General features: G+C 37.1%; 1 protein-coding gene across 3 annotated transcripts in view; it reads left to right on the plus strand.

The window, feature by feature from the left end:
* DTWD2 (DTW domain containing 2) overlaps positions 1 to 23407 on the plus strand; it is a 93540-nt gene extending 70133 nt beyond the window's left edge. For 2 of the 3 annotated variants that reach the window (XM_026865586.1, XM_026865587.1), the window contains exons 5-6: positions 17698 to 17826; positions 22193 to 23407. In XM_026865586.1, coding sequence (XP_026721387.1) covers positions 17698 to 17826; positions 22193 to 22363 — 300 coding nt within the window. In that variant the 3' untranslated portion in view covers positions 22364 to 23407. The remainder of the gene's footprint in view (positions 1 to 17697; positions 17827 to 22192) is intronic. The other variant, XM_026865588.1, reaches the window with a different exon arrangement.
* Positions 23408 to 24757: the final 1350 nt, after the last annotated feature.

Genomic DNA, 24757 nt, shown 5'->3' on the forward strand with positions numbered 1-24757 from the left:
CCTAGACAATACCACTGTGGATGAGATACTTTCTGCTTTGAAATGTCTTCACCAAAGACACCTGGAACACCTCTTTACTACAAAAACAAAACAAAAAAACAACCAACCAAACAAAAATTTGGTAGGTCCAGTACAGCAATCTGAGGTTTTATCTCTTTTGAAGTTAATTAGAAGTGGGATTTCAGTTAGTTGACATTCTCTGAAGTAGTAGTAATCAAATGTGATATATGAACTTCATACAAGACTCTCAACATGCAGGTTTTGTAGAGTTCCATCCATGTCATGTAATGTAATACTCTGTCCAGCATTTATTATTCCAGTTGAGTGGTCTCTTTATCCTGTTCAGCTATAAATCTTACCTGTTTGTATTTTGTGGCCTTGGTGACTAGTTCGCAGTCTTATACTTTTTTTTTTTTTTTTTTTTTTCATGAGGCATGAAATCAGAGGCAGCAACAGCTTCTAGCTTGTTCTGCCAAAGGCAGTGGGAGAAGACATAATTAACTCCTAAACCCCAAAACAACATTATGTTACCTAAAACCAGGGGATCAGTTCTTACATTGCCTGTGAATTTCTAAACGTTGTTTTCTGTCCAAACACCTCATTGTTTCAAAGAGAGAGGGGGACAGTGTCACTTTATAGACTGGAAAAAAGAATTGCACAGAATGTAAGGTATTTCAGCAAGGTCAGAAACAAGCAGGGGAGTTAATAAAATGGATTTAAGAACTTTGTAACTTTTGTTCTTTATCCACCTTTCAATTCATACTTCTGTCAGTTTAATTGTTTGCAATTAGTTAAACATCTCTGTTTTTATATTAGCAGTAATTAGTTAGATATACATGTAACTGAGTAAAACAAATTTAGAGTTGAAAAGCTGAAGTCTCCTGGACAAGTGCTTATAGCTCTGAAAAAGGGTGACTATCACTAGTATCTTTTTTATATGGTTAATATACAAAATTATATATGGAAAATTTTATTTTTATTATAATAGATTTTCCTAAGTCCTAATAGACAGGTGTGTATGGAAGCAAAAGCAAAACACTGTTTATTTGATGGTCTGTGGTTGTCTAGAAGATTTTGTTGTGTCAGAAAAGCAATTTCAAGTTTTCTTAATACAGAGTTCTTCATTAAAATACAGAACCATCCTACTAATAACAGGAATTTCTTATAATGTGTTCTCAGAAGAAATACAATGGATTTAAAAATTGTTTCCGACTTAATTTCCATGACCCTGGTACAATCTGCAGGTGGATTGCCATGGATTAGTTTTTAGATAACTCTTCTACATCTGTATAGAAGTGTTTATGGGGTTGGTTTGTTTTTTTTATTTTTTATTTTTTTTTCTCTTAAATTGTGCCATCTAAACAACTAGGAAAATCTACTGAATTGGATTTCCTTACAAGGTTTGAAGAGGAATAAAATCCTCCCCATTGCAGATTCTAGTAACACAGAGCCATGCATGCTTCAGCTTTTGCAAAACTGTTAAATTGAGGATTAGGTGAGAGACAATGGTTCTTAAAGTACTTTGGGCAATGTTGTGTAGACTGGACCTTTTGTGCAATGCTTGATGATCTACAAATGGCAGAATTGCTCTCACTCTTTTGATGCTGTGTTCTGTGGCTAAATTAAGGAGGGGAGACAGACTTCCTTTAAAATAGCCGTTAAGAGTGTGTTGGAGCCACACTTCGCTAATGCCATTAAACAAGTTTTGAGGAGAAGAGAGCTGCAGGAAGCAGAACCCTGCCATGCTATTGCATTACTGCTGGGAATAGATGGGTAGGCTTACTTTACTTATAGCATTACTTTGTTAGTTTTTTTCAGGTTTGAATACTATCCTGCTACACCAGAGGTATGCCTCCTTTCCATGGATCTGATTTCTCTCTTTCTCTGTAGTCCCAGCATTTCAACCTGTTTGTATTATCTCCTTTTCTTCTGTCACTCGTCATTTGCTTATGGTACGATTTTATTGCCAGGTTTGTTGCAGGCAAAACAGTTTTAGTGATTTCAGTGTAATTTCAATAAACTTAATTTATTGTCAGTAAACAAACTTCTAATTACTGATTCTGGTAATAGAAAGAAGAAGACAAACACACCACTTAAGGAAGGCTCCCCTTGTCTCTGTGGAACCTCTTCTCCCTCGATTTGTTCTCCAGGGCCCTTGCTGCCTGCTACACTTGGCCCCTTCAGTGAGGGGGATGGATGGTGCAGGAGGCTGGGAGCAGTGCAGGGTGGTTCCTGTACAGGTGGTTGTCCCTTCAACATCCCACCACTCAGCTACTACTTGTGTAGTTGTTGCTTCAGTTGTGGTCTCTGCTTGATCTGCTGCTAGTTTGGCTTTTATCTCCGCTCTTCTCTTCCTGGTCTTGTGGGTTCTTTTTCTTTTTTTTTTTTTTTTTTTTTTTTTTTTTAAATTTTTTTTTTAAATTTTTGATTTGCCACTCTTTCTTAAATAGGTTTTGGTGCTGCAAACTCCTCTGGTTGAGTCAGAGGCACCATGCTTGGCTGATGGGCTCAGCTGTGATCTGTGGTGGATTTGTTACAGAGTAGGCAGCCCTTAGCCTCTTCTTGCTGTGGACTTTCCTGCTGCCTTTCTGCTACCAAAACCCTGACAATTATGGCCAATACATTCTATCTTTCTCAGAAAAATATTACATTCATTGCAAGCTCTGATTTTACTGTCACCATAATGTTAATAGACATCTGGTAGGAAGCATAGAATTTATAAGACACAAAAGGAATGGATATGGCAGCAATACCTACACATGCTCAGTGATACTCCAGCTGTCATCCCTGCAAAACACCAATATCAAGTGTATTACGATGGTTTCAACCTCTATATGCATTGCAATCTCCACTGCTTGTCAGGATGTAGGCTCTGGTTCAGGTTCAACATTTCAACAACCTCCACCCCATGTCTCTACAAAAGATGCATCCTGACCATCATAGCTGTTTCCATATTCATCTGTCATGTCTTCCAAACTTTGTCACTCTGGGGGGTGTCTCTTTTGTGGAAGCAACAGGATTGACCCATTGTTCCACATATACCTCAATCAGCTCATCCCAAAGGCTTTTTTTCCCTATAGAGGACAGATAGCATTTATAAGTGACACAGGCCCAGATTTCTCAGGAATCTGCTCTCTGGAGCTATCAGTGGTGTCTCCCTAGCTCATTACTGTAGTCATTTGTGGTGGGTTGACCTTGGCTGGTTGCCAAGTGCCCACCAAGCTGCTCTATCACTCCTTCTTCTCAACAAGACAGGGGAAGAAAATACAATGAAAAGCTTCTGGGTCAAAATAAGGACATGAAGGTCCCTTACCTCCATGGTAACTTACTGTCACAGGCAAGATAGACTTGACTTGGGGATATTAATTTAACTTATTGCCAGTCAGACAAAGCAAGATAATAAGAAATAAGGACAAATCTAAAAACCCACTTTCCCTCCACTCCTCCTTTCTTTCCAGGCTCAACTTCACTCCTGATTCTTCTACTTCCTGCCCCCTAAGGGGCACAGGAGAATGGAAGTTGCGGTCAGTTCATAGCACTTTGTTGCCCCATCCTCCTCAGGCTCTTCCCCTAGTCCAGCATGGGGTCCTATCCACAGGAGAGAATCCTTCATGAACTTCTCCAGTGTGGATCCTTCCCATGGACTGCAGTTCTTCACAAACTGCTCCAGTGTGGGTCCTTTCCATGGAATACAGTCCTTCAGGAATGGACTGCTCCAGCATGGGTTCCCCACAGGGCCACAAGTCCTGCCAGAAGACCTGATCCTGCATGGGCTTTTCTCCACGGGCTTCAGTTCCTGTGAGGAACCTGCTCCTGTGTGGGCTCTTCACAAGGTCAGAGCTTCCTTCAGGGCACATCTACCTGCTGCAGTGGATGTCCTCCATGGGCTACAGGTGGAGGTCTGCTCCACTGTGGTCTTCCATGGGCTACATGGTGAAAACCTGCATCACCATGATCACCACACGCTGCAGGAGTATCTCTGCTCCAGTGTCAGGAACACCTCCTCTCCCTTCTTCACTGACTGTGGGGCTGTTTCTCTCACATATTCTCACTCCTTTCTCACAGCTGTGCTGCCGTTGTGCAATTTTTTTTACCCCTTCTTGAATACGTTCTCACAGAGACACTACCAGAATCACTGGCTCAGCTTTGGCCAACAGCAGATCCATCTGGGAGCTGGCTAAAACTGGCTCTGTTCAACATGGGAGCAGCTCCTGGTGTCTTCTCACAGAAGTCACCCCTGCAGCCCTCCCTTCTCCTCCTCCCCAAAACCTTGCCACATAAATCCAATACACCATGCAGAAGCATCTCCCTGGGGCAGTGACCCTAGGCCTCCCTCATTTAGATAGTTTCACTCTTCTAAGTGAAGAACTGCAACTGGAGTGGACTGATTGGTCTGTGTTGTTAACTCATGAACAGGCTCCTCTGTTTTCCTGTCCGAGATGTTGGGGTGCCTGACTGTCGGGAACAGTTGCTCCCCACTGTCTGGCAGTGCCCTCTCTTAACTCCACGGTCTGGGCAGCAGCTTCCATTATGAGCACTGTTGGTTGCTGGTTCCCTTCTGAGCTGAGCACTTGCTAGTGCCCTGCTGTTCTGACACAGACTGTTGATTGAACTTCCCAGCTCTGCGAAACAGTCGTGCTCTTCCCCTAGTGATGGCCCAGGCTCCAGGCCACCACCAAGGCATGGGCTTGAAGCAGAACATGTCCCTTGTGGAGTTCTCTGGAATTGGCTGTGTCAGGCACAGGGCATCTCCTCCCACCATGGTCTGCCCTCCTACCCCTGCTACCAACACCCTGGCAATTAGTGCACAAAGCACAAGTTCTAGGTCTTCATCTCTGTGCTGGTGCCTCACCTTGTCAGGACTCCCAGACAAGGTCAGAAATGTTCAGGGAGCAGTGCAAATGTGTCCCTCTATCCCATGGGTGAAGTGGGAAGGCGCCTTCCCAACTTCATCCAACTGCTCCAGGCAATCAGGGTGGGAATCACTTGAGGGGACATGTAATAGGTGACAAGCTGTGGGGCATAAGGTTTCCCTTTGAGATAGATAGTTTAAAATGGCTGGTGGAAACTGACAGTCAGCAGGTTGCTCTCAAATGATACCAGGTTTTTAGTCCCAGGCACATATTCTCACATCTGTACCAGGAAAGATGAGTTTAAGGAGCCCCTGTTGCTGGAAATGCTGTTTTGCTGAAGTGCTTTCAACTCATTTAAACAAACAAACAAACAAAACCTGAGATTTTTATGATGTCTTCTTCAAGTGATGAACTGTTGGCTCAGGCATCCTAGCCAAATTCTTCCCCGAGTAATTAAACATTCTCTTAAATTCAGTTTGCCCCATTTTTTTCAATTGAATTAAATGTTCTTTGTTACACAGTTTTATGGGCTTGAAATGAACTGGTAATTGACCTCGGGAAAAATGTGACCTACTAGTAGGTGAGGTAAATGCTAGCATATGCCTTCTTTTTTATACCCTTTTTTTTTTTTTTTTTTACAGCCAATTACTCATATTTATATGGGATCTTAGAAATCTGGTGGTAAAATGCATCATCAGAAAGCTATTAAAATAAGTTGCACATTTGCAGGTAAATAATGGTTTTGAGCCAAAACTTTCAGAGCAATTTGTTTATGAGCTTGTTTGTGGCAATAAGCTGCAAAGTTCAAGGTACGACACAAATATTCTTACTCAGCACTGCATTTATAAAAGAATCATTCCTGCTGAGTTTGTTCCCTTCTGTTTTGTTTGTGTAACATTCTAACTCCATGCATATGATGGGCACAGTCCACTAAACATGCTTCATTTTGCAAACAATATAATCAGGTTGTTAAGAATGCTTATTCATAATTTCAAATACCATAGTACTCCCAACCCCCCCTCAAAATACTTTGTTTTCTTCAGTAGAAATGAAAAGTTTAAAAAAGGTGTTACTTATGACTGGAAGCTATGGTCTTTGACCTCATAAACTGGTTAATTGGAAGAGTTAATATCAGTTCATTGTTGATGTGCTGTCTTCTAAAAAGTCCCTAGAAATTTGCAATATCAAGCCTATATGCTATCTTGAACTACAGTCAATGAAAGAGAATTTTGACAACGTATGGGACAGAGGGAACTTTTTCTTATTCTCAGCTTCTGAAAAATATGGTCCAAATCTGTATGTTGCAATTTGGAAGACTGTGATGAAATATTCATGGAACACTTCTGTATTTCTGTTTCTTTCCCATTCTTCACTGACCATCTTGTAATATGTCTAAGAAGTTGTCAACACAAGCTGCTTTCTGAGTTTCCAGAGTTTTGATCTTCCACCAAAATCAGTCACATCAACATCTCCTTTAGGAATTCTTTGCCAATTTACCTTGTTGCTCACATCAAAACTTCATGCTGTGCAAACTGAGTAGCACTTAATGGATTGGCATTATTGCTTCTGTGCTGCCTCTGCTGAGTGAGCATGGGCTCACAGATGCTTAGGGGTAAGTCTTATCAAGCAGGTTGGTTGAAATGCTGTCCTCCTAAGGACTCTATGGAAGAGGATTCTTGTCCTTCTTCTGTAGGAGTCAGTGAAGGGATGCTCAAACTATTGGCAGGACCTCACTGAGCACTGTATCATTAGTACTGAAATGCAGGCACTGCACTTGGAGTATGGAAACAAAGGGAAGGGATCTTTATTAAAACAACCTGGTTCAAAACACTCTTGCCACTCCTTTTGTTTAAAAGAAAAGAAAAACAAAGTTTAAAAAAGCTGTTCCTTTAGGGATCTACCTGCTTTTCAATTCTAGTCATGCCACTGGAGTTACTAGGTAGGAGAAGCCCATGGGGGAAAATAAGAGATTAAATGCTGGGCAGGAAGTAATAAAATGCCATCTGTTTTAAGGCAATATGTATGGTAAATAGGATAAACACAAGTGTCAACAGGTATAGGACACTGAATTGTTGGCAGTGAATTCAACTTCAATTCAGCTTGCAGCAATGCCAGAATTATCAATACAAACCCAGCAGCTTGCATAGTTGACCAGAAGCTGAAATTGGCTCTTAGTTTTCCAGTAATGATGGGTAAAGTCATTAACGAATTTATAGACAACCTGTAATGGTGTCATGGTTGACCTTAACCAGTAGCCAGTCGCCACATGGCCAGTATTTACTTCCCCCGCAACTCCCCAGTGAAATAGAGGAGGGACAAAAAAAAAAAAAGAAATTTGTAGGTTGAATAAAAAAAAAAAAAAAGGGAATTCAGTAATAGTAACAAAACAACAATAACAAGAGTAAGTCCAAATGAGTAATATACAGTAGTAGTTGCTCACCAGCTGGTGACCGGTATGCATCCTGCCCCTAGCAGTGATCCCGAAATCCTACCACTGACCAACCAGGAAACCAAAACTCTCCTTATACACTGACCATGATGACATGTGATATGGAATACTCCAGTGACTGGTCCTGGCCCAGCCCTCTAGCTGTGCTTCCTCCCAGCCCAAGGAACGTTAACTCTCTCCTGGCCAAAACCAAAATAAATGGTTAAATGTGTGAGAATCATTATACTGATGTGCTTTTTTAACAGAAAGTGGCTTTTGTGATCTATTCCTCTAGTATGTTTAGATAATAAAAATTTATTTGGGGATTTGCTGTTTTCATGCCTAAAGGATTAAAGAAGGAGTAGCAGTCTGTTTCTGAAAGCATGTTCAAAAATTAGAACAATTTCTTTGCTGGGGCAAGCAGCTATTCTAAAAAGTAATTTGCCACTTAGATAAAATCCTTCTAGAGAAAGTTAAAAACTTCCTTCTAATGAAGTTAGTGCTTACAGACATGAGCGTAACACAGTTTAAGATCATGAAATCATAGAACGGTTTGTGTTGGAAGGGACCTTAAAAACCATCTAGTTCCAACCCCTCTGCTATGGGCAGGGACACCTTCCACTAGACCAGGTTGCTCAAAGCCCCATCCAACCTGGCCTTGAGCACTGCCAGGGAGGGGACATCCACAGCTTCCCTGGGCAACCTGTTCCAGTGCCTCACCACCTTCACTGTGAAGAATTTCTTCCTTATAATCTAATCTAAATCTGCCCTCATTCGCTTTAAAGCCATTATCACTACAGCCCTCATAAAAAGTCCCTCTCCAGCTTTCTGAAGCTTTTCTCTCCCCTGCTTTGGGGGGCCTATAAGGTCTCCCCAGAGCCTTCTCTTCTCCAGATGTATAGGCAGCTGTCTGAACACCTTTCAATACAGTGACATTTTCTTTGTGACTGAAAGGTGTCGGGTAATTTGCCAGATGTCAGAAGTGACACCTTTCACTCGTATAGAAACTTTGCTTTTAATTTATTTCTTTGCCTTCTCTTTCATAATTATTGTCAGACTGTTTGCTGAATATCTGAATATCCTGCTGCTAGAACAATTCAGAGCAATTGCGGGTTTTGTACCATTGTACCTGTGCTGAGGTGCTCATGGTATATGAACACTTTGTAAAAAGAAAATAGAAATATTTTTCATTTTGATTGAGCTTGCTATCAATTGAAGGCTTTTTCCTTCTTTAGTCTTTCTTTACACGTTCTCTTGTGCCATTGCCAAAGTTCTTCTCAGGAGCTTCTTCCACTGCTTTTTCCCTGTCCAAGGAAGTGCTTACTACTATGCACATATAATAAGAAAAAAAAGAAATCAGAGAAAGCAGAAGTAATTAGTAGTTTCCAATGAACAAAGTCACTGCATTGATGCTACTTTTTGTCACTGAGGTATTTAGTTTTCTCTTTCAATTTTCTGATATTTGCAGGTAATTAAAGTTAAATGGCTGTGACAATACAAGTTATTAAATTTTCTTCCTTCATTTCATGACCCCGTTCTCTGGATCCATACTCTGCTCACTGACTGAATTTACTTGCAGCACTTTCCTGTTACATTAATTATTAAAAGAATAGTGCTGCATAAAATATTGATCGGTTCCCTGACATTCAGTTTTTAAATGTAAGCAGAGAAAGAGAGATATTACCAGAAATAATTTCTGGATCTTTCTTTCTCTAAATACAAAAAATTACAATGCATGGAAATTAACTAGAAATGCATAGTCATTTTATGAACTGCCAAGCATGCCCTGTATGACTTGCACTTAATCATTTTCACATAATGACAGTATTGTTATTTCATTTCTTAGTTACAGATAAAACCCTGCAATTTCAGAACCTGAGACCAGGTCAATTATTTGTGCAAAATATATAGTCCACATATTACTAGGTCAGTCCTATCTTCTGTTATGCCTTAGCTGTGAAGACTTTCCTTTCCTTACAATTTCACTCTCTGTTAGCTCTTAATTTTATGTAAGCCATTTGGGTCAGCCTCAGGCTGCCTTTTTTAACAGGAATTTGAACTATTAACTACAGCTTGTCTGTACTTGGACTTTATTTCAGTAATCTATTTCAAGTGAAGACCATACTATTTTGCTTCCTTTAAGGACAGTAAGGCCTGCTGGTTTGTTGGTTTTTTTTTTGTGGATTTTAAAAATTTTTTAAATTTTTTTTATTGGTAGTGTTTCTTGTGCTTCTAGATATTAATGCAAGAAACACACAGGAAATAGTGAAGAGAACCTTGATTTTCCTTCATCCTTATATGTTAGATAGATTGGTATAATTCTTGTTTGCTTTTTTCTCCTTGCCATATCCATAGCTTTTTTAGAAATACATCTCAAAAAAGTATCAGAATGCTCTTTTTCTTATCTCAAGCAGCAGCAGTTACTGATTCTGGTTTGTCTCTGGCTTTTCCATCATCACTTCCCCCAGCTTTCAAAGGTCTTTACAGCATTGGGTAAATACCGTCTCAGAGATAGAGACTGAACTGAGAAGGAAGGTGGCTTGCCTGAAGTTTCACTGGGATTTAGTGAGCTCAGGTTATTTCCTGATACCAAGTCCAATGTCCTATCTTCCGGGGAAGCAGATGTGCATACAAGGTTGCTTCAATTTCCTTCCACCACTGGAGGCTGATACTTATCTGTCACTATCGGCAGCCTGGTCTTGAAACCTTAGAAAATGCCATTTTAGATAACTTTTACTGATGAAGATTTTCATTAAAGTAAAAGTTCATTTTACTTATCCAGTAAGTTAGATACTACTTTCTACATAGCAGCTGAAGAGATTACTTTTTTTAATATTTACATGCTGTTTGCATCTTATTTATTAAGTGTAAGCCAGAATATCCTGTTCTCCTCTTTGAAAAAAAAAAAAAAAAAGTTTCTTAGGTAGGCATTGGTTTATTTTCCAAACCTCTTTTGAGGTGGATACTTATTTCATATTAAACATTTTCCATGTGTGGTATAAATGATGACAGACATCATGGGAAATGGTTTGAAGCATTGATTCTGTAATTTTATCCTGTACATGTTGTATGTAATGTTAAGGATTCAAAGTATGCAGATCTGCATAAGCAACAGAAATAACTTTCAAAAATATTGTTTACTTTGATGATACATCTGAATTACTAAAGTTTGCAGGTGTTTCTGCTACCTTATTTCACAATCTAAAAGAGGAGAAAATTTTATTTGACTTTGCAAGATGTGACAAGTGCTCACTGTTGAATCCTCTTAGCATCTTTGAGAAGATGCTGAAAAATTGAGATTATAAAAAAACTGTAATAACAGAATCCTGGTGAAAACACTTAAGAAATTATTGCATAGGCAGAAGAAGACTTGTAAATAGTTTTATAAAACAAGTGAAGTGCTAAGAAGGCCACTGCAAACTATTCTGATTTTGTGTAAATCAAAAAACTTAAAGTTTGGCAGGGGTGGGGTGGAGAAAGTGTGTATACTTGTGGTTTTGTGTTTTGTTCCTTTTTTTTTTTCTTGTCCCCCCCAAAATTGTCTGTAGCAATGTGATGTAAGAATCTCTGTCTGTGAAGGACAAATTCCTCTTGCAATTTAATTTCTCTTCCTGTCAGTCAACTCTGTCTTAAAATGAAAGCAAGTTACACATTAGAGAAATACTCTGTATAATCTGAATTATCCTCACCAAAAAGATGTATTAAAATAAAGGTGAAAATATTGTAAAACACACAAATTTTTTTTTTTTCCCAGAATGTACTTGTGGTATTCTTAAATATTTTTTCTATATACCAAATTACAGGATATATATTTTCTTCAAACTTGTTTATACAGCAACAGGAAAGAGACATAATGAAATACAGATGTGACGTTTTTAAAAGAGGTGTCTTTTGGCATAGGCATGGAACAAGGAGACATCATGTAGGATTATATTCAGATTATGAGCATTACATCATTCAGTGAGTAGCTCTACTGATTTCTTCTGGACCATTTATCTTTAGCATGTAATACCCTAAGCAATAGAATCTGGTTCTTAAATTGTTTTGGTTTTGAAAGTAAAGAAATAGCATTCTTGAAAGTGCATAGAGGTTTTAATGTATTTTCATACATTAATGACTTATTTGGTGAAAGAAATTCTGGGCACTGCTTTTACATATGTGCATTTTATAAGTGCACAAGAAGATTTCTGGTTTTCACCTTCAAAAGAGCTAATCTGAATTGCTAATTGAATTCAGGTTCTTCTGCAGAGGCTGAGAGGGGTGTAAATAGAACCTACACAGAGCCACTGTTCAGCAGAAGCAGTTATGCTTCTCTTGCAAAGATGGAATATTACATATTCACCACACTTCCCATCACAGCAGCAGTGAGCTATCCTGAGGTTTGTAGTGAGTGTTAAGACTCTGGAGTCTAAACTAATGCTATAAATTGCCTGAGAAGTTTGTGGGATACCTAAACACAAAGGTTTGGGGATTCATTGGAAATTGTTGAAGACAGTGTGCAAGGTATCTTGTCATTTTGTAGAAATTGAACAAATTTCTTCAAGTTTACCTGATTGTCACAGTATAATTGTGACTTGTTTCATGATTCTACATGGAACCTACACAGGAATGTCATGGATATGCCTAAGTATTCAGTCAAAAGACATGCAAAATGGACGGAGGTTTTTGTGACATCTGTGTACCATTTCAGGCTATCCATTTGTGACAGTTACATGGCAGTTATTCCCTCCAGTACAGACTGCTCTTAAGATGTCACTTTAAATTAATGCCAAGATTTTGAGCCAAATAACTTATTTATATTCTTGATTTAAATTTCAGTAGCATGCTGAGACGATCTTTTCTGTCACAAAGGTAATTTTATTTAACTGCATGAAATTTCTATAAGATTTAGAAAAGAGTTTGTTTTGGCTTGCAGGTAAAAGGTGCTCATGACAACTGGATACTGAGTGAAAGATCTTTTCCATGCCTGAACACCCTTTTCAGTCTGAGGTAGTTTGTCCAGTGGCACACAGAGAATGCTCTTCTTCTTCATCACCTTAAAGCAATTTGTTCTTAGTTTCTAGAATGGTGGGTGAGATGGCAGGATGTGGTTGTACTCTTTCTGAAGTTTTTGTTGTATATTTTGAGTTCCTTTAAAAAACAGCTATTTTTTCTGGAAGACACTTGTTAAAGTAGCAGTATGTATGAACAATAACTACTGCCTGTGTTAGGCAGGATGACTGATAGTACTTGCTTACTTCGTTCTCTGAGAGTTCAGAAAATGAATTCTCAAACAGGAATTCAGATTTTATAGGAACATTGTCAATATAAACAAAAGAGGAGGGGATTTTAAAATATGTAAGTACTGTTTTTGTCATAGAAGCCACAGAAGGATATGTTGTTTCTCTGCCTGTTTTGAGCTGCCTATATTCTAACTGCAGAAAACAGGACAGACAAAACCAAGAATTGTTGAGTGTGCCCTGTGAGACTGGTGTACTAACTTTATAGCTGTTCTGTGCTCTTGGGGATTCAGTATTTTCCAGATATTGTTTTGCATACTGCTCAATTCTGTTTGGAGGGTAAAGCTAGTAAAATGCTGATGGAGAAATCAGCATAGAAAAGGTAAAAACATAAGGATATTGACATTAAGGAGAGGACTGAGGATAACAGAGCTTTCTGCAAGAGCTCCAATCCTAATATTTAACATAAGATTAGAAATGAGTTGCCTGTCTTTACTGACAAATTTTTAAAATTTCAAACAGCAGGTCTTTGACCCTATCAAGGCAACACTTTTGCTTCCATTAGTTCTGAACAGCTGAACAGGATCAGCTGGGTTGTCACATGCCTGGGGGATCTTCAAAGAGTGCCCTGGAAGAGCTCAGACCTGAGAAATACTGAAGAGTCACTATTTTTACTCTGGTTCAAATACTTTGTAAATGCTCAGAGGCTGTAGCATTTGCTAAGAGAGTGGTGCACTCGCAGAGAAGTCAGTGTTTATTAAGTTCGTGTAACAGTTTGTGAGAACTGCTGACATTCAGGCTTTTGGAAACCCTGGGTCTTGAGTTACATGTAGAAATGAAACTTGGTTGTATGTCTTGCTTCATGCTTCTCATGGCTTGGAAACTAAGCCCCCAAACTCCCTTGCAGTTATAAAGAGAATAGATATGCTAATTTCATTGTCTTGGCTAAATTCCAGTGAGTAATTGCATTCAGCTTATCTAAATTCCTCTCTCCAGTTTGAATTGGTTTAGATCGTTTCCATCTTCTGTCTTATGCTATTGTTTATTTTGGTGAGTGCTGTTGAATAGGCTGCTGTTTTTTCAAATTGACATTGCTGTATTTTGATAGTAACTGACATGATTCCAAAGTATGCATATGGTTTGCAAATTACTTTGACAGCTTTTTTGTATCATGGTATCTTTATCATTTTATGGAGAAGTGGTTGTAAAATACTATAAATGTTGTTTTGAAATATACTTGAATAGGATATTTATGTATACTCATTCTGAGTTTTTGAAGTGTAGAATAAGGGATAGACCGTCTGATTTTGTTTACATTAACTGTGGAGAACATCTCTGTAACTTTGAATTAAACTTGTTCATCTGGGTTTGAGACATGCAGGTGACAGACAAAGAATTAATCCCTCTAGCTAGTGCAGAAGCTTTGATGAGATTGTTGCAATACCCTACTTGAAACTATTAACTACTCAGAAGGTAGGGCAAGTTTTAGACCTGTTGGCTGAAAATGAGTGAAGTCATCCTCGTACTCAGTTATGTCTGAGAACAGTGAATATTTCACATATCTAGGCAATTTTTTTTTTCAAGAAGATATTCTTGCCATGTCTGAAATATGCATTCACTACATTAATTTGTTTGGGTTTCTATATTGCTTTTGCTTTGTCTTACCATTCAGTTTATACTCTGAGTTGGTAGAGCTCCTCATTCATTATATGTTGTATTCATTCAGTGAGTGTACCTAGTTCCTGATAGACAATCAGTCATTTTGTGGGTTTATCCAATTTGTGATAGACAAAGACTAACCCTAACTGTATTGCAGGTGACTAAGGATTTCTTCTTTAGATACTGTGCTGCTCTGTAGTAAAGAGTAGGTTAAAATGCATGTTTGTTGAAAGAAGCAGAAGAGACAAACTGTAGCAGGGTGTTGTCCTGATCAGGCATTCTTTGTCTCATCTCTGCCACTGTGCTGTCTGTCTTGTGGTATTTTCATCTCATCCCAGTGAATATATAATTTTTTAGAAAAAGGGATGGGCACCACTTCTTTCCATCCTCTCTCACTCTTCCCAGGAAAGAAGAAACTTAGTTGCTGCTACTGTTGGCTGTTAGAAATAGAAGGTTGCCCTTTCATACATTTTCACCTGTTTGAGACCTGCACTTACAGACTTTTTGGCTTCATGGTGTAAGGCGAAGTGCAGGCATCTTTTCTTCCATAGAAGTTGCCTTTCAATCATGAAAAATTTTCCTTTCTCTGGAATGCTGATGATCCTCAAAAGTTTTTCAGCATGACACCCAAGAAACAAAATATAGAAACCAACAGACAGAACTATTTCTGGCTCCTAAAAAAAAGGCACTACTGTCCATGTACAAGGAGGGGGAAGCAAGTGTGCCTGCAGGTAGTCCATGAGGTGGTTTCAACCTCCTAGAGACACTATGAAGAATGTGGCTGTCAGCTGTTGAGAAAAAGTGTGGCTATATGCCTGTTCTGCTGCTCAGGGTACATGCTGGAGAAACAGTGGACTGAGTTTATCCTGGTTTTTTAATACCTGTCCAGAAATTTCTAAGTAGGGGCTAAAATCTCTCTCCATCATAGATCTCTGTATACTTGAAATAACTAGCATTTCTACTCTGTCATGATGGAGATCCATCCATACGTGGTCCCAGTAAAGGGAGCATAAAACCAAAGCAAACCTTGAGGAACAACAAATGAAAATATTAATTTCAGTTTAATTTTATTTTGCATTTCATTACTTACACTGATGTCCAAAATCTACATTTTCTCTTCTAAATTAAATTATTCTCTTGATTTTTCAATACCAAATTGAAGAATGTAGTTGATAAAGGCTAGGCTATTCCACTAACTTCATTCTTAAATCTGCTCTGGATCTGTTCCCCAGCATGTGGACTGAATTTGCTGTTGAACATCCAAGTAACTGTTAGCATCTTTCATACAGTAGATAAAAACTCTACAGTATGACTTTAATTTAAAGATTGTGTGATAGGCTTCCAGTATAGTGTAATACCTAGCATAATCTGCTAATAAGGTGCTAGATATAAATTTGTTTCTTTCAACAGTCAGAATACAGAGCTTGAGGTTAAAGACCCTGAGTTTGCTGACATGGAATCATCAACTATTTCAACTATCTGGCTTTAAATATGAAATATCAGGTTCAACTTTAGAGTAAGTAATAGGGATTCAATGAGTAATTTATCATACATTGTGCCAATTCATTTGCAGAAATATGCTGAATAGCTGCAGAAAATTTAAATGGTTTTAAAACTAAGTGGATGTGACTATTGAATTTTCAGGAAATAGCTGTATATCATCACCTGTAGCCATCACTTTCAAATATCTAAGAATAATAAGTATGTTCAGGAAAGATACATTTATATGTGCTTTGAGGCCACTGGTACATTTGCAGTTTAATTAACAGTTGATAATTGTATAACCTAATTAAAAATACAGTGCATTCCAGGTAATTATTACAGTAAGCAGACTTAAAATAGTTAAAGCATCGATCTTCACTCAAGGAAGCAAAATTGATTTTGAAAGATGTGATTTTAAAATTATTTAATTAAAATAACAGCTTCAATATTACAGCTGTGAAAAGAATACAAATGTATTTTTATATAATGCAAAAATCATGTTAGTATGCTGTATTCTTTACGTACCTAACATGCATTAATCTTCTCAATTTCTCAACCCAAGTGTGTATTACTTGTCTTGTTGAAAGTGATCTCTCCAAACTCAATCCTCATTGGAAGCTTCTAAAACATTGTGAAATGTGCATGTTTTGGTCCTTCAAGCAATAACAAGATCAGCATTTTTTAAAAAAGTTTCATTTGATAAACAAGTTAGGACCTTCTGTCACAAAGCTACATTCTTCTGTATTTTCCTGTATTTAAATATTTTGAACTTTTGTAGCTAAATTGTTTGTTCTTTCCAGAATGGCTTTCTTCTTCTCTTGTTACCACCTTTTTATTTATTTATTTTTAATTCCTGTTACATTGGGATCAGGTAAAGCATTGGAATTTGATCTTAATTCATGTTTCTTCAGCAGCTGGGAGTTCCCCTTTTATAAATGAGATACCTTGAACTTTTGAGAATGGGTAATTGCATGTAAAAGAGATGAAGGAAAATGAAACATTACAAATAAAAGCAAAAGGAAGAAAGATGAAGAGGTAAAAACTGAATGAAGTGAGGAATGCTGAAAAACATCTGACAGGCAGAATGATAGCAATATTTTGATGGCCGTGGGGAACAGTCACTCAGTTTTTGAGAAAAAAAATAAATGACAGGTTGTTGGGAGGAGATTGGGGGGAAAAAAAAAAAAAGCTCTTTTATAATAATTCCTTAAGCTTATTGCACTGTATTAAGTTTTTTTTTAAAAGGAACTGAAAATTTTTGGTTAAGAGTAGTGACAGTGTTGCTAAAACATTGACTTCTTTGGCAAATTATATTTTAAACATATGTGGAGATCAAAATTTTAGAAATAAAGGAATAATATCTGAATTTTCACACAAAGTCTAATAATGTAAATTCCATGATGTTTCAACCGCCATTTGTAAACTCAGTAAAGCTTTTGGAGCTGATAAAACAGGCAGTGTAGTGTTTTCTTCGAGACCTTTGACTTCTGAGATAGCATAGAGTGGTTATCACTTGAGGCAGAGCCAATAAAACATTTTCAGCCATGATTTAGGTAAACAAATAGTTCTAATCAGTGACCTAGTACATTATATGAATAAATGTAGTTTCTAAAAGTCTTTAATTTAGAACTTGACAAATAATATTTAACCAAGGTAAATAGTGTCAGTGACTACACAGTCATTGTACATCGTATGTGATCATGTGTGTATGTTCAGAGTGTGCAGTCAAACAAGCATAAGTGAAAAATTTCATTTTTGTTATAGGATATCTATGGCTACTGAAATTTGTTGCTAAAATGTCTCTAACAAAGTTATATTTTATTTACATGTTTGTACACTAACAAATGTGCAGTTTCGTCTCTGATAGTGACTCAAAGGTATAATGTCATACTTAGGGTTATTAACTAGGGTTATTGACTACTGGGAGACAAAACAGCAAACAGGAAAGAAGGCAACTGACCACAGAGGGGAATGGCCTGTGTTTTTTTTAGTGTAGGGGAGAAATATCTTGTCTGCTATACTGACCTGTTTATTTGAGTAGTTTGCTGTTTTTCAGGTGCAGTTAAAACCCAATATTTCAAGTCAATATGTAATTCGTACACAGCCAACAAACACCTGTTTGTCTACACTTGAATGTGCAGCTGTTGCTCTTACTATCATGGAAAAAAATGAGAGTATACAAGAGGTATGTAATTTTAAACACCTGAGTTTCTATTTTATGATTAGTAGAGGGGCAGCAAAGGCCCTTAGCTATTAATGTCACATTTTCCAGTCAAAATCTTAATGACATTGTAATGGTTTTGTTGCATAGCAAGGTAAAAAAAGAATGTACCAATAGAAACTATTTTTCTTCAGATATTTATTAACTCCAGTATATTCAGATTACTGTGACTCTTTCTTTTCGTGTTCCAAAAGTATCTAGAGTTTTCTTATTCTTTAGTCAACATTACTCTCAGATTGCTGAGTGAACTTGTTAGATACAAAGATCTTGAATGATTGTTTTGCTATTCCTTTTTTCAATATGTTAAATTCTAGTATGTTTTTTTTTGTTGTTGTTGTTCTATACCATAATGGAATTAAATTAGCTTTTTTACCACAAAGAGTTGTCTGAAGATAAACCTGGGCAAGATTCAGGTCTAAAAATTTTGCTTTGATGATATTTAAAGTACCAGTTAGGGTCAGATCATGTCCTATAACAGATGGTATTTGGTGCTGCAATGTCCATCAGGTCTGAATGCAGACTACCTATTTTACATACCACTTTTACTATGGTACCCCATTTGTGTATGGAGTAACAGATTGGTTATTGAAAACAACTGCTACCTGCCCAACACATCTAGTGTCAATTGTGGGTTGGTTTTTTTTTTTTCTTTTTTTTTTTTTCATTCATTTTCTTGAGTTGTCTAGTCATTTCCCCAGACACTTCCACTTTTACAAATTTTCACTGTGTAGTCTTCAGGTTAATTTGTTTCAGGATCTGAGATTTTTCCTGTACTTGTTACTCAGTCTCCCTTCCCTCTTTTTTCCATTTGTCCTTTCTGTTCACTGTTTCTCACTTGTGCCTTTTAAGTGTTTTTAACTCAGCACTCCTAGTGTCTTCCAGGTTCTTCTTTCCTTCTACTTCATTCTTCTTTTCCATCACATTCTTTCATCCTGTGCTACTTTCTTGCACACTTCTTCCTGTAATTCTAAATAAGATGACAAGAGTGACTCAGATTGTCTTCACCTGTACATTACTTTTAAAAAAAAGTTGGTTTCTAAGGCACCAAATACATGTTGTGCTTGCCACATACAGAATAAAAAACTGTAGAGGTAACTGGACATTTAACCCAAAACAAATAGAAGTACTACTATGTATATTGCAGGGCAAATAATGCAGAGATGCACTGTTCTAGTTATCTCTTCCTCTGCTGTTTTTCAACATTCCTTACTGCAATCTTCAAAACATATACTATGTACAAGGCATGTTTAATGTACAAAATTGTACAAATGTAACATGCTAGTTTGATTTTCTTTTTTTAAACAGTTTTCTTTTGGGTATTTCTTAACTATAGTGTATTGTAAACTTTGCTTTATGTACTATGTTAAATAACTGTAGTTAACAGTTAACTTCACAACTGTTCAGTTGCTGTAATGTATGGAATTAACTCGTTGCATTCTTCTGTTATGGAAGTTATACTCACTCTAAAGTATTATTAGTATTTTGTAGCAAAGGAAGATAATATTAAACTTTTCAGAGATTATAGCCTATAATCACTCTGATGTCCAAATTTTATTAGGCCAGAAAAGCATAATGATGATTTAGTTGATTAGTGATTCATTGGTACTGAATAATATGGCAATTGGAATGAAATTTTTGTGCTGGGTGTCAAAGACTTTGTGCCCTTGACTTTCTTGTGCTTTTGCCTAATGGTAGATAAAACCTGAAGCCAATTAAAGTGAGGAGAGTTTATTAATTTTAAATCATACATCCTATAATAGATGTTAGGAGGCAGTGTACATGTATACACACCTTGAAATGTTTATTTACTTTAGTTGAGAACAAAATTGTCAGAAACATTCGGGTATTTTCACCAGTCTCTTCATATTCTAATAGTGGGGAGTAGTATTACCTCAGGTACTATCAGTTGAGGCTCTTGGGAATTTGTAAAATATCTTTATATTTATACAACTTGTTAAAAAGGAGAAGTATCTCCAAGATGTGAGAAGCTTAAGAAAATTTGGAGATTAGTATCAGTAAAGTTTACCTCTCTCACATAGGATATTAAAGTATTTAGCTACCATTAAATTTATGGTTAACTTTGAGTGAAAGTACTGGCCTGACAAATGTCATTGAGAATAACTGGTACTAGACTCTAAAAAACTTATTTTCATTAGCAGTCAGGTAGGATTAATTTCCTTTTGTGTTGGTCTTGGAATATTTACTGGAGTCACGTAACCATAATCTTTTTTAATAGATCAGTATTTTTAAATGATCCTCTGAAGTCAAAGCATAACAAGGTTATCTTTGGCTCTCAGAACCCCCAAAGCTGATCCAGTTTGAGACAGGCAGTTGATTATATTACTGCATGGAAAGTAGTAAGTTGTTTTCTGCAGAAACTAGACAGCAGAGATGATCCGAATGCCCCCTCACAGCTAGCTTGAAGATAAAATGCTTTTCCACTGACCTCCTGCACTCCTGTAGCTGTGGAGTGCTACCCACTGTGTTATGTCTTCCTACCAGCTAGCTCACAGCTCTTACATGTCATTAGAGAAATTTGGGACTTACTAGGGGAATTCTTGAGTTTAAGTGTATCCCAGGTCAAAGAATACTAATTGGACATTAGCCTTTTCCTTGCAAGCTATGATCTGACTAATCTGTGATGGAAGAGGTTATTAAGATAATGTCCTTCTTAATCTTTTGTTGCTGGCATTAGTAATATCAATTTAATAAGCCTTTTGAAAAGGATCTATGGGTAGTTTCGCACCAGAGATTCAGGTCTGCAATCTGATTGTGTGCCCAGAATGTAGTACAGAAGGGTCTGTGAAGAGGGATTTAAAGCTCATCCATGTATTCACCACATTCTTGTGTACACCCTAGGGTGCTCCTATCCTATCCCTCTCTATCAGATAATGAATATTTTGGTACTTGAGTTCTGCCTACTAAAAAACGTTCCCAGGTCAAAAATTGCTTCTGCTATTGGAATAGTGCAGAATATGCCGTGCCTGTGTCTACCTCTTTGACACTAGAGAGTCACCTGAACATTAAATCAGTGTTGTATTTAGAACCAGACTGACAGTGTATGACCACACAAGAAAATACACGGCTCTGAAATTGTAATTCTGCATAAAGAAACTTATCCAGAAATTTGTATGTCTTTTATGATGGTACAGATATCACATGCTTTCATGCTAAAGAGATAAGTTACTTGATGTAGAAGTTAAAGCTATGAAGAATGAGTAATAATGAAATTAAAGTGAGTTTTGTATATTTTTCCTTTGGTGTGCTACAACAACATTGGTATATTTTTCCTTCATTAGGACTTCTGTCTTACTCATGTTCAGGGTTAATGTTTAGTTAGTGTCTACAATTCCCAGTCTTGTATTTGTTTCATCCCTACCACTCACTATTGGCCCAGCCTACTTTTCAAAGACAAAATTATCTGTTTTCTCAGATGCTTTCTCAAAGGTGCTTTTGTAAATGTTGTAATAGACAAGAGCTTCATAAACATTCGTACTTTTTTTTTTTTTATGCCCTCTCTGAATTGAGTGTTATTCCTAGTATATAAAATGATGAATTGAAGTCAAGAGCCATGGAAGTTAAGAATGTGCACCTAGTTTGATGCCCAGTGTATGTTGCTTGATTTTTCCTGTGTACTTGAAGGAGTCATATTTTACTTGGTAGAAATTCAGCTCCTGCTGACTGCAGTTACATTTATGATTGCTTTACACATCTGCACATGAGACCTTGTGATACTGAGTCAGGCAACCAGAAAATGAAGAACCTAGATTTAGGAACCACTTGAGATAATTTGTTTTGTGTGGCTTCATTAGTCCTACATAATATTGCTGGGCAGAAGCAGGGATAAGTCCAGTGTCCAGGATAGCAGTCTAGCTGCCTTGATCATGAGTCTGTCCTCTCTTTCTAAAACCCTGCCTTCAAGGTATTTTCATACAAGCACAAACAATTTAGTTATTGTTATTTATTTTATTACAGCTTGTTGGCTGAGTCATAGTAATTGGTTGTAGTGCATTACTAAGGTCAAGGTAAAGCCATAATTTACAGTAATGTAGCTGGGGCTGAAGTCAGGATTGAGTAGGTCCAAAGAAGGTGTAAGGGATGATGACGGCAGGTAGATAGATGTATGCCTGCTATGCGGCTTTTTTAGTACATTCAGCTGTGCCCTCTGTCTCCAAAGGTTATGTTTTATCAGGATTTATCATCCAAATTATATTTTATCAGCACTGTTAAATAGCCCTGGAATACAAAACCAGGGATACTTGATGCGTCTAAAATAGCTTACTAAAAGGTTGGGGTTTTTGTTTTCCCCCACCCCTTCATCTTTCTGCAGACGATACTCCGTCCACTTCAAGCTTTATGTTCTTTCCAGCTTCAGCATGGTGCCCAGATCCATCACAGCAAGGAGCATCTTCTCAAAAATGGCTTATACAACAAGCCAATGCCAAAGAACAAGCGCAAGCTCAGAAGAATGGAGCTTTTGGTGAATAATGTTAAAATATAAAACTGTACTGACAGTACAGTGGGATTTATTTGCAACTAGCAAATGAATATTAATCTGGATTTGATCCAAACAGTTGACTGTGCTGTAATAAAACAACTTTTAGGCCCTTCACAGGCAAGAGTTTTATCTACCAATGTGACAAACAATAATGGACAAGCTTTTTCATTTTTGCATTAGACCAGGTGCCTTTGTTCAGATGACGGAAGATCATTGTCATTTCCTACAGAGAAGAAGAAAACTCTGCGCATATTTTAGAGTTATGTTATCTCTTGGGTGACAAGGTATGATGCTCAATATGACTGGATAAATTTACTTTGGAGAAGCTTTTATCAGTACAAAAAGACAAGGGATATGAATGTGATGGAACGGTAAGGCTTCAACATTTAGAAGCATATTGAATTTCTGCTGAGCATTTTAACTTCAGTATTTAGTTACAACAGGTTTTCAAACTGTAATTCCTTGTATTACTTAGTTCAGATGAACATAAGGCATGCTATTTGTACAGTTCTTTTTAACTCAAGATTTTTATTTCTTACATTATTCGAATTCTTTTTCATAAATTTATATACATTTTACAATGCAGTTGGGTTTAGTTTACGACTCAGACTTAATTTTTAAATTAAGCCTGCATATGTTTTTACCGGAACCTGAACACTTCCAATTTAGGGAGGAAAAAAAAGGAGAAATTACTTTTGGAATTATAACTCAGGTGCTTCACTTTCACTTGAGCAAAAACTACTCTTCTGCAGAAGTGGACATGGATATGGATATGTCATACCCATACCCTGACATACAAAGGTTGTGATACTAAAGGAATTAAACAAGCCCAGTGTAAACAGATCTATAAGAAGTATGATTCAATGACAAATTATTATGTCTGGATCCAACCTACTAACATGATTGCAAATACATTAGATTGACATGTGTTCTTTAATTAGTTGTTCTAACAGTCATATAACTCTACCTCTTTGTAATGGTAATCACTAGAAGGGGAAGATTTGGTATTTTTACAAGCTTTGTGAAGTAATATTTTAAGATCTGGAGAAAAAAAAAAGTGAAATAAAGGTTTTGATGTACCTTTCTTCATGTTCATAAATGCCTCCTTTGTGAAACAGATTAAAATGCTTGATGTTCGTCTCTACTATCAATTCCACTCTAGGTAACAACATGGAGCTAATTGGGTACTAATTAGTCTTAGAAAAAGGTATTTTGTCTTTAATTTATGAGCTGCAAGGCAAGAAACTACAGAAGTGGTGGATGTAAACACAGCTAACCAATATATTAACTGAAAATATTTCTTCAATTAACAAGAGAGGTCAAAGTTAGGTCAAAGATTAGCTAAGAAGTTTTAGTTAACCCAAGATAATAGTGACCTTTTGTTTAGGCATGGACTAACAATTTAATTTGTATGGCTATGTTAGCAAAGTTTATATAACCTTTTTCCTTTTCTCCAAGTCTAGATAAATCCTGTATCTGTTGCTAAATTCGGCAAATCTGAATTAGTCTTGACAAATCTGAAGCAAAACAGTCTCATGTGATTAATGATAGTGTAGATGCACTTTTGTTCATGCTGGAACAGAGAAAGGGCATGTTTATTCCTGTAGCAAAGCCCAGCACAGCAATCTCCACACTAGCTTGGAGTCTGAAGTTGCAGTCTTGTGCAACTTCTGTGTGACACACACACGAGTCAGTAGGGGGGGTGGTATGGCTTGTGCTGGGCTGTGACTCAGCTCTGGGACACGGTCCAAGCATTCCGAAAGGAAACAAGGGTATCAGTTAGGCTTTATTGTTAATGTAGTGTTTACAAATATGGACGATATTCACATTTAATGTTGCATATGTTAATTTATTTTATTTTAGATTCATCTAGAATAGTAGTGTATCTTTTGACCTACATTGTGAAGATTATTTTCTAGACAAAAGACCATATGTGTCTTCTCATAAAATACGAGTTTATGTTATAGAGAACAGAAAGAAATTTGTATTACAGCCTGGGATTCACACACATCTGCAAAATGCCTTAGAATTACAGGATCAGAGAAATAGTTGTCTTAATTGTTATAATCCTACATTAAATATTTTTATGCGTGAACTCTGTGCAAAGTTTTCATGTTTTTTCAGGAGAGGACAAATTCCATACATCTTAGAATAAGCACTTTTTAGTTTTGTTGATTCCTCTTGTTCTTCTAATATTGCCCCCGTTGTTAACAGGATTTGTAGGATCTAATGCTGGATGCAGGGAAGCCTTTAACTGCTCATTTCCTGTGTTCTACAAAACTAGATCAATCACTGTGCAGCAGTTGCTGAAGAAATGAAAAACAATTCATTGCAAACCTCCAGGCATTTTATTTTTTGAGTTTTTTGTATGTCCCATCTCAGCTATAACATAGTGAT

This window comes from Athene cunicularia (genome assembly GCF_003259725.1).
Source record: "Athene cunicularia isolate RWA chromosome Z unlocalized genomic scaffold, athCun1 chrZ_part1, whole genome shotgun sequence".
NCBI lineage: Eukaryota > Metazoa > Chordata > Aves > Strigiformes > Strigidae > Athene > Athene cunicularia.